General features: G+C 37.3%; 1 protein-coding gene across 3 annotated transcripts in view; it reads left to right on the top strand.

The window, feature by feature from the left end:
- Positions 1-1657: 1657 nt before the first annotated feature.
- The window catches only part of LOC131773433 (fibrillin-3-like), a 164204-nt gene continuing 154849 nt past the window's right edge, over positions 1658-11012 (top strand). For all 3 annotated transcript variants that reach the window (XM_066166627.1, XM_066166629.1, XM_066166628.1), the window contains exons 1-7: positions 1658-2044; positions 3468-3590; positions 3730-3852; positions 4003-4125; positions 5905-6027; positions 6167-6289; positions 6440-6562. In XM_066166627.1, coding sequence (XP_066022724.1) covers positions 1801-2044; positions 3468-3590; positions 3730-3852; positions 4003-4125; positions 5905-6027; positions 6167-6289; positions 6440-6562 — 982 coding nt within the window. In that variant the 5' untranslated portion in view covers positions 1658-1800. The remainder of the gene's footprint in view (positions 2045-3467; positions 3591-3729; positions 3853-4002; positions 4126-5904; positions 6028-6166; positions 6290-6439; positions 6563-11012) is intronic.

The following is an 11012-nucleotide window of genomic DNA, read 5'->3' as shown; positions in this document are numbered from 1 at the left end:
GAAGTTTTCTTCTGATATTAGTTAACCTTATCATTATTTTAACGAAACGTGGCTGAGATTAGGAATGCCCCACTTTATTTCATAATCCCTCTCAAGAATTGGAAGGTAAAGAATCCAAAAAGAACACCATTCACAGACGCAATTTGTGACTACAGACAATATCGAAAAAACAAGGAAAACAGGGTGTCATAGCCCTCTTAGATATGTTTACAGGATGCGTCTGTTATAGACACGATATGCAAAAAGGCGGTCGTCAGATTCCAACAGAATAAAGGGAGTTTTAAGTAGTTTAAGAACACCTGGTGGAGGGAGATATCCACACGCCAAATTTTTATAATATTGTTCTAAGGACTGATTTCGGTGTCTGATAGGTATGTTAACATGTAAAGATAAATAATTATTCTTAAGAGACCCAATTCTCTCCATCGAGCGAAGCGGTTAACATCCATTTTCGTCATTTGCTTTAATTTCCACATAGAACTGACAGCTGTAAGCTTTTTTCTTTAATTTATTATCATAAAACGGTTGCGTTCACAAAAAAACAGGTCGATTTTGGAAGTTGAATCCACTGATGAGGGCTGGTTATCAACTTAAACTTATGCCATGCATGCGGGGTAGAAACAGAAAACCGTTACCTCGAAGCAGGTACGGAATTTGTCACATTTTTCATGAGGGTAGCCTAGAAGGCATTACTGAATTATAGAAAAGGTGAGTCGCAGACGGCGAAGAAAGTTTTATCCTTCGATTCACGGATGAGAGCAACCTTATTTCTCCTTTATTCTCTTTTGCTGATACAAAAAGAGTTAAGGTAACAGCAACTAGCAAAGACCAAGTCAAAAACCGACAACCATGGCGTGTCCTAATGGAAATTAGCATAAATTTCCTCTTTCTATGATCATCGGTCTAAATAACCAAAGACAATCATGTAAACTCGAATATGAAACTTTGAATTTTCAAGCACCTGAATATTGAAGAAAGCGAAGAAAGGTTTATAGAGGAAAATAAATATTTTTTTTCTATGACTTATCGATCATGAAGTAGAAGAGGAACTTGAAAAAATCAGCGGATAGCTTTTGTTAACGGCTTTTGCTCTGTCTTCCTTAAAATAATATAGTTTAGGAGAAACAAAACACACAAAAATGCTTTCTAGAAATCTTGTGTCTTCACAAAAGACAAATGTATGCAGTATGCTACCAATTTTGTTCTCGTTTCATTGATGTCTCTAACGTTTTGAGGAGGGAGTCGGGGCTGGAGTTAATTATTTAGGGCCCTATTATACAAAAAATTAGGAATTTAAGATATATCCGCGGTAACAGCGACATCAGACGAGTGCAGAGTTTTTTCAACGTTTCGAGGTTTTGAAGAATTGAGAAGTGGGTACTAAAAGAAAGAAAGGGAAAAAAGGAAAAAAAAGGAAGAAAAAAAGAGGGTAGACGAAAATGAAAGAAAGCGAGAAAAAAAAAAGGTAAAGACAAGAAAACCTGCTCATCAGTTATTTTCTTTGTTCAAGGAAAAGAAACCGAGTTCCTAACGTACTGGAAAGTGCCTGAAAGCTACATGTGGCTCAAACAATCAAGACTCAAGGTCACGTTTATGCATAAAATATCACGCATGACTGCATCATTAACAATTACGAAACTGAAACTCGAAACTGAAAGCCACGCCGACGAACAGACTTTTACAATTAAGAAAGATGCTGTGTTAACCTTTCATGATTATAAGCTAAAACTTCGAGTGAAGGGAATCATCTGCTTGAGAGTGAAGTAAATCCTGCATTCACGCCTAGAGATCTCATCTGAGATGGCGTCGTCAGAAAATGAGACTATCTCTTTGGATCATATCCATCCAAAACCTGCAAATCTTGGAGAACAACTCTCCATTACGGGAAGCAGAGATCTACTGACAGCTGCCAATCGTTCTTTTAGATCCCGCCGAAGCGTTATGGTCATTCTTGTTGCTATTGCAGTGGCAATTTCTGCAATCATTGCGGCAGTGTTCATTGGAAAATACGTTTCAGAATACCTTAGTGATGATAACATGAAAAGTAAGTATCAGATGTCACTCAATTTTCGCTATTTATTCAGAAGTCAACAATAAAAAACAAACATATTTGAACAAAAGAGAGAAGTTGGTCGAAATTTCAGCACATCGATGTGTCACTGTCGATGTCCTCAGTAATAGAAAGTAATCATCTTATTTTCACATAAAGCTAAAAGCTAGCGGACAAAATTAATCAATAGATATATGGACAAGACGATTAAGTATTCAGTTTGATCATGAAAATGATAAGCATTAAAGAAGGAAACATGTAGGAGCACTTTCGTTCGCGTTGTCCATACCCCGCCAGATTTATTTTTCAAATTCGATATCAAAAGCTTCGTAAATCTAAAAATACCAATTCTACAAAAAAGTCATAAAGCTGGCGTTTTTGTCCTCTCATCAATGTTAGGGTAAGAGCGATAAGTTTTAAATGTGCTTTGGAAATCAAAGAGGCAAGCGATCCGTTGACAGAACATGCACGAGCACATAAGTAGCTGCGAGGCTACTTAAGAGCATTCCAGCGGTAAAATTTCAGTTTTACAGTGATATCTGCCTGTTTGAATTACCCAGTGGTTACCCAAGCGTGCGTTCCTACAAAAGTGAAGTAGGCTCCCGAAAACAACCAAAAGTTACAAAATGGCCAATAAGTAGCAGATAACCATTGTTCCAGTTGTTTTCTTAGTACCTAGTTTCATCAGTTAGCTTTAGATTAGTAATAAATTAGTCCTTTTATGGAGCCTGGGAAAAAATCTACGTCATTCCAAGCATTTTTAAAGAAGTCATGTACAGTTCAATTTTGGGATCATTCGTGATCCGGATTAACTTTTTAGAAAAACTTTTTTAAAACTTTTTCTTAAATAATAAACAGCACTGCATGAAATGAGATGCTAAAAACTTGCCTCATTCTCATACGCGTCCTATTTGACAACAGCAGGAGTTTATACAAGTAGGCAAATAAGTTTGCTCAGTGAAGTGAAATGAAGCAAAAGTATAACAAAAGTGTTCTACATGCGTGACATTTTGAAGAAGTTACATATAAGAGTACGCGTTCTGTATGGTGGTCAAAGATTAAGAACTAAATCTACGAGCTGAGTTCTTGTAAGTTTTGCACACGAATTTCGGTTCTTGAGTCCATGCTATTTTGATGTAGAAGGCAGAAATAGCAGCTCTAATTTCACTTTAATGGCGTAGGGTGTCACGATGACAAATGGCAAGTTAAGTCGATTAATTTACTTTTCTGATACTTTGTTTTCTTTAACTCTAGATTGCACTGAATTATAAATTCTTCGGACAACAATCAGGCCAAAACGATCTCATATTTCCTCCCAGGGTTTAAGTTAAAATGAATGCTTTCATAAAAAAAAAATTCATCTTTTGTGTTGTTCCTCCATTAAGCTACCTTTTTCTACATTTACTTATGTCCTCAGGCATCGACGAGTGCAGCACTGGAATCTATGTGTGTGACATAAATGCAAACTGTACTAACACTGACGGCTCTTATATCTGCGCCTGCAAGGAAGGATACACCGGAGACGGGCATTCATGCCAAGGTATAATCATTGCATATGACCTAACAAATAGCGGAATAAAGTTTCCCACAAATAAAAAAAACTCTTTACATTAAAACTTAGAAATTTGATGCTTTTCTCCCTGTCTAGTAACGTTTTGGCAATTCGTTTTTGTTCACAGATGTCAATAAGTGTAGCGATGGCAACCATGTTTGCGATGTTAATTCGAATTGTAACAACACAAATGGTTCTCATATTTGTAACTGCAAAGAAGGATACGCTGGAGATGGACAGTCATGTCAAGGTGAATACGAATAGTCCACACTGCTAAAAACAAACAGCTTTGTTCCTAAGCTATTGCCCATGAAAATTAGCCCACATTTTAGAGGCCTGTTTTGACGCACCACTATCGTATTTCTATTAAATTACCTTTATACATCGCTGACGCTGCTAGATATCGACGAATGCAGCAAAGGAAGCCATGATTGTGACATAAATGCGCACTGCACCAACACTGATGGCTCCCATAGCTGCACCTGTAAGGAAGGATACACTGGAAAAGAAGGGTCATGCCCAGGTAAAATTAGATTAGACTTTGAAAAAAAGCAGAATAACTGTTCATCACAAATAATTGCCTTGTCATCCAAACAAACTGGCTGAAGATTTTTTTCTCTATTCAATTACCCATTGCAAATCTTTTGTGTTCACAGATGTTAATGAATGCAACGATGATGTTTGTGATGCTAATACTAACTGTACCAACACTGTTAAGAATATATGAAAGTCATATATTTGAACTGCAGATAAAGACGTAAATGAAAGTGATCCTCGCAGTAATGTGCACTACTTAGGCAGTAGTGGAAATAAGGCCTGAAAAAAAAAAAAGCAAAAAAAAAAAAGGCCTGTACGGGATTTGAACACATGACCTCTGCGATACCGGTGCAGCGCTCTACCAACTGAGCTATCATGTCAACCGGGAGCCTGTCATGTTGTTGGTTCTAAATAAACCCGTGAAGTGATGAATAAACGGTTAAGAATATATGAAAGTCATATATTTGAACTGCGGATAAAGACGTGGATGAAAGTGATCCTCGCAGGAATGTGCACTACTTAGGCAGTAGTGGAAATAAGGCCTAAAAAAATTCAGGCCTGTACGGGATTTGAATCCATGACCTCTGCGATACCGGTGCAGCGCTAGCTCTACCAACTGAGCTAACAAGCCAACTGGGAGCGGGTCATGATGTTGGTTCTAAATTTTTACCAACACTAATGGTTCACATAATTACATCTTTTAGGAAAGATACATTAGAGATGTACAGTCTTGCCAATGTAGATTAGAACAGCGACACCTTATGTCGAGCAAAGCACCTTTCCATAACCAGAATTGTCTTCGTAACTGGGCTAACGATCAAGAGGCAACGCAATGGTTTTCACACCCCGACCTCGTGTTTCTATTAAGTTACGGATATCATAATATGCATAGATACACAATTTTTGCTGGTTTAAAATATAGTACGTGCGGATATTTTACGAGTGGCTAAAAGTGTTTCCGAGCCCAGAAGGAACGAGAATAAAAGAAGGCATGAGCATGAGATATATCATACCACCATTACCTGGAATATTTTTCTCGAATATGCGGCGACGCTCGGATAACCACCCCTCCCCCCAACCCTTCTCCTCCCTCAGTTTTTTAAATAGTATAGATACAAGGAAAATCTTATTTATTATTTTGATTTTATGTCCTACTCCTGAGGTAATTTAAGAAGCGCCTCTCTCGACTAATCGATGACGCACCCCCCTACAAATAAGTGCCCCCCCCCTCAGTTTTAGCCGAAAGTGCCTAAGCGCTCATTGAAAATGTCTAATATTTCAATTATTAAAGTATACACAAAATCGCTTGAGGAACTAGACATGTATCTTGCGGAGTTTATTCGCTCTTTTCGACTTAGAGACAGAGAATATTATGAACCTTCAGGCTTAATATGCCTTGTTTCAAGTTCTGAGAGGTATTTTGATATTTTTTGCTTGCTTTCAGTATGTTGCATTATTTTTATCGAGAAGGGAAATTTATGTGGCTATTATCTTTCATGATCGATTTATAAACCATTGTCTGTTTGACAATTAAATTCTATAATGGACGAATTTACTCTCCTTATGTAATGTATACTATATAATAAACCTAATACATCACATATAGTCAGTCCGTACGGTATATAAACAATCGTTGCTTTATATCAAAAATCTCACTCGTTTGCTGCGTTCACTCCCTCGACTTTCGATACTACGATCTCGTGCGTAAATACCATAAAGACAGACTTTGCACGAATTATTCTATCTACATCATATTTACTATCAGATATCGATGAGTGCCTCAATAGAAGCCATGCTTGTGACGTGACTGCGAATTGTACCAACACTGACGGCTCCCACATCTGCACCTGTAAGGTAGGATACACTGGGGACGGACACTCATGCCAAGGTATAATCATCACATAAGACTTTGCAAATAGCAGAATGAAGTTTCCCACAAATAAAAACAAAACTCTTTTTTTGAAAACTCAGAAATTTGATGTTTGTCTCTGTCAAGTAACGTTTCGGCAATTCCTTTTTGTTCTCAGATGTCAATGAGTGTAGCGATGGCAACCATGTTTGCCATGTCAATTCGAATTGTAACAACACAGATGGTTCTCACATTTGTACTTGCAAGGAAGGATACACTGGGGACGGAAAGTCATGTCAAGGTGAATAAGAGTTGCCTACACTAATTAAAACAAGCAGCTTTGCACATAAACTATCGCCCATGGAAATTAGCCACATTTTAGGGGCCTGTTTTCACGCACCACTGTCATATTGCTATGGCGTTACCTCTTATACATCACTTATGCTTCTAGATATCGATGAATGCAGCAATGGAAGCCATGATTGTGACGTGTATGCGAATTGTATCAACACTAATGGCTCCCATAGCTGTACCTGTAAGGAAGGATACACTGGAAAAGGAGAGTCATGCCAAGGTAAAATTAGATCAGACTTAGAAAAAAGTAGAATAACCATTCATCACAAGTAATTGCCTTGTTATCCAACAAACTGGCCAACATATTTTATTACTTCTATTCAGTTGCCCTTTGCAAATCTATTGTAATCATAGGTATTGATGAATGCAACGATGATAGTTATGTTTTTTATGCGAATGCAAACTGTATCAACACTAATGGTTCTCATAATTACATCTGTAAGGAAGGATACACTGGAGATAGACAGTCTTGCCAATGTAGATTAGAACTGCGATACTTCATGTCGAGCAAAGCAGCTTTCCATAATAAGTAATGTCTTCGTAACTGGGCTCATGATCAAGACGCAGCTTAAAGATTTTCACGCCCCGACCTGGTATTTCTATTAGGTTACGGGTTTCACCATATGTATATCATATCATATCATATGTATACATACGCATTTTTCGTTGGATTAAAATATAATACAAGTTCAAGTTCAAGTTCAAGTTTATTAAGTTTGCAGGAAAATCTTTGTACAATAATCACCTCCTGCAAATAGCGAGCTAATCTAGGCAGGCGGTGTTAAGGACATACAACACAAATTACAAAAACACGAATTATGCGAATTACTCGATTTTGCATACATTATTTGACAAAAGAGGGAAAAGGTGATAAAAAGTAAATTGATATATTATGTTTGAATTATAATTAAGATGCCTTTTTTATTTCAGAAATAAGAGTGCTAGTGTCAGCATAACTATCCAGACTTCCTAGAGTTGCAAATAGTAATGCTTGAATTTTCTTTTTGAATATGTGCTTCGGCAGACTTCGATAGCTTTCGGGAATACTGTTCCAAATTTTAGCCCCAACGATAGAAAAAGAGTCTTTATGATGATTAAGCCTAGAATAGTTAATATAGTAGTTACCAGAAGACGCTGATCGGGTATTATACTGATGTATGTCTTGTGTAGAAATAAAAAGATTGCAGATATTTTTAGGTGCAGAGTTAGTGGTTATATCAAGCATTAAGATTGATGAAAGTTTGAAGTAGAGCATTGTTATTGGCAGGATGTTAGATTGCGCGAAATATGGAATCGCATGCGTTCTGAAAGGCAGAAAGTAGATCAAGCGAACAGCTCTCTTTTGGAGTATAAGAATTTTTTCTAAATAAGATTTGGAGGCTTGGCCCCAGGCAATGACCCCGTAAGATATATAGGGAGAAATTAAAGAATTATAAATACTTAGAAGTGTTTTTAAGGGGACAAAGTGTCTTAGTCTCGAAATAATTCCAATATTTCTGCTGATTTTTAAAGCAATATAATTAATGTGATGTTACCAAGATAAATGTTGGTCAATTATTACCCCTAGGTATTTAACATGATCCTTACGTTCAAGATCAAAAAACGTTTTAGTGCGGCTATCATAGGCCTTAATGCGGATGTTAAAATTAATGCGTTTTTGATATGGATGAAAAATTATATAGTTTGTTTTCTTAATATTTAACGAGAGTTTATTAGCGATTAACCAGCCAACAACCTTAAATAGTTCACAGTTGATGATAGTTTCGAGAGATTTTAGGTTTTTATCAGCATATAAAAGGTTAGTGTCATCAGCAAAGAGATAAAAGGTTAGTTTGTCAGAGGCCATGTAAATGTCATTTACATAAATAAGAAACAGTAGGGGACCAAGTACACTCCCCTGAGGAACGCCGAAAAGGGTATTTTCCTTTCTAGATACGTGGGGACCAACTTGCGTGGTTTGGATTCTATTTGACAGATAGGAGGAGAACCAATCGTTTACTATACCACGAATGCCGTAGTGGGATAATTTATGAAGGAGGATAGAGTGATTGACAGTATCAAATGCTTTTTGAAGGTCAATAAATACACCACAGGAGAACATTCCCTTGTCCATGTTTGATTGAATTTTGTTAACAATATCAAGGATTGCATGCTCGGTTGAGCGCTGTTCACGGAAACCGTACTGAGACTCATAGAATAGGTTATGTTTGTTAAGAAAGGACTTTAGGCGGTTGTACATAATTTTCTCGAAGAGTCTATTAAAGACCGAAAGAAGTGATATTGGACGATAGTTCCCCGGTTCAGCTTCATCCCCATCCTTAAATATTGGAATGATCTTAGCATGCTTAAGTTTGGAGGGGAAAATACCCCTTTGAACCGAGTTGTTTATAAGAGTTGCCAGAGGGGCTGATATAATATGACATGAACATTTAAGTAATCGAGTTGGACACGAGTAAAGTCCATGGGACTTGTTTGTTGGCGTAAGCATTATTTCAAGCTCGATTTCAGAAGAAAGAACAGAGTCAAACACAAAAGAGCAGGAAGGAACATTTAATGGGAGGTAATCACGAAAAGACTTATCGCTACTTGGTAGATCAGAGGCGAGACGGTTTCCAATAGAAGCAAAATGGCGGTTAAGTATATTAGCATTTTCTAGGGGATCATGGGATATCCCCTGGTTTAAAGGGCGTTTCATTGCCGCAATCACCTTCGCGTTTTTCTTTTTTACGGTTGATCAAATCATTAATCCCTTCCCAGCTCCGCTTGAGGTTCTTTGCATTGTTTTGGAAATAATTATGGAAGTAAATTTTTTTACTAAGACGAGTTAATGTTGAGATTTTATTTCTATACATCTTAAAGAGTTTAATATTACCCCCGTCAAGAAGTTTATTTTTCATTTTAATGGATTTTCGAATTCCTTTTGTAATCCATGGTTTAGAAAAAGATTTGAGCTTCCGCCGGGATATTGGTTTTAATGATCAATTTATTTAATTTATTGTAAAAAGAAGAGAAAGCCTTATCGATATTAGTTTCATTACGGGAGACTATGTCAACCCAATCAATACGTGACAAGTCGTGTATAAAATTTTCTTCAGAAAATTGGGAAAAATCGCGCGCAAGAGGTCTGTCGGGTTTGCCTTTGACCACAAGCGAGCTTGTTAAACAAAACTGCGAGAAGTGGTCACTAATATCAGAGATTATATTGCCACTAATGATATTCTCATTAACTTTGTTTGTCAATATATTGTCGATTAATGAGAAAGAATTTCTATGCACACGAGTTGGTTTGTCGATACAAGGAGTTAAATTAAGGCTCTGGAGAGTTAAAAGAAAATCTTGTGCATAGTTGCAAGAATCAAAGGAAAGGAGATTAATATTAGCGTCAGTCATGACATATACAGGCTTGCCAGTAGCTATAAGGTTTTCTGCGGTTTCCTCAAAATACTTTAGGAAAAGCTCAGGTGAATTATGCTGACGATATAACACTCCGCAGATTATGTTTGCTACATTTGTTTGAAAAATTTCAACCCATAATGCCTGAAAAGCTTCGTTAGAGCTTTTCTCTAAAACTGTGTATCTTAACTCTGAATCAATATACATGCCGACGCCACCCGCTGAAAGAGGTGTCGGGACGTATTCAAAAGTGTAACCTGGAATTTCAGGATTGAAGTCCATAGAATTTGCATTTCTAATTCTGGTTTCGGTTACTCCAATAACACTGAAATGATAATTAAGTTCATCGAGCAAATGGGTTTGGAAGTTTTCGAGATTACCTTTTAAGCTGCTAACATTGTTATGAAAAAAAGATAAATGACTATCAGAACGTTGTTCATTTAACTGACTAAAACTATACGGGGAATAGTATTTACAGCGGATAGGATAAATAGCAGAGAAATCTGTGTCGTAAAATTTACTGTTTACAGAGTTCAGACTGAAGATATCAATGTCATATAGGCTAAGTAATCGTTCGAGATATTTTTTAGAAGGAAGGTTATCATTTGTTAAGAGATTATTATATTTGCCATGGCACTGGATTATGGAGCTCTGCCCACGGTACGGTAATTCAAGGAAGAAAGCTTTATTTTGCTTAACTTCGGTTGAAATCGGCATTGCTAAATATTAGAGCACTAAAATCTTCTAGTTACAGTCATACAAATAATTAGCTGAGCGCTTCCTGTTCATCTTGGATGATCCGAGAGAGATCGTCAGGGCAACGGACTTTTAAAGAACGTGAATCTTCTGATCTGCGAAGGAAAATGGTTCCGTTTTTGACCCAGCAGAACTGAAAACCAAACCTGGTCTTGAATGACTTGGCGTTCCCGTACAACTCCTGCATTCTCGGCGTAAGATGGTCAAGGATTAATATTTTGGACATGTCGTGACTCTCTTCTAAACCAACGTCTCGAGCCACCACACTCGAGGCATGCCTTCTCGCCGCCATGACATTATTTCTCGCGAGTCTCCTTACGAATTTGCAAATGATTGGTTTAAGGTCGGAGCGAGAAGAGTCACGAAAAGGGACTCTGTGAGCGATATCGATGTCGTTAATAGTAATGTTAGCGCCCATGTGATTGAACAGATTAACGCAAAGATTACTGGTTTCGGAGGCGTCTTCATTAGCTTTTAGCTCAGGGACTCCGAGAATTTTGATGTTGAAGGCGTAGCTATAA

This window comes from Pocillopora verrucosa, chromosome 5, assembly GCF_036669915.1.
Source record: "Pocillopora verrucosa isolate sample1 chromosome 5, ASM3666991v2, whole genome shotgun sequence".
Classification (NCBI taxonomy): Eukaryota; Metazoa; Cnidaria; class Anthozoa; order Scleractinia; family Pocilloporidae; genus Pocillopora; species Pocillopora verrucosa.
The sequence above is the reverse complement of the archived record's forward strand: the minus strand, read 5'-3'. Positions and strand labels throughout refer to the sequence as shown.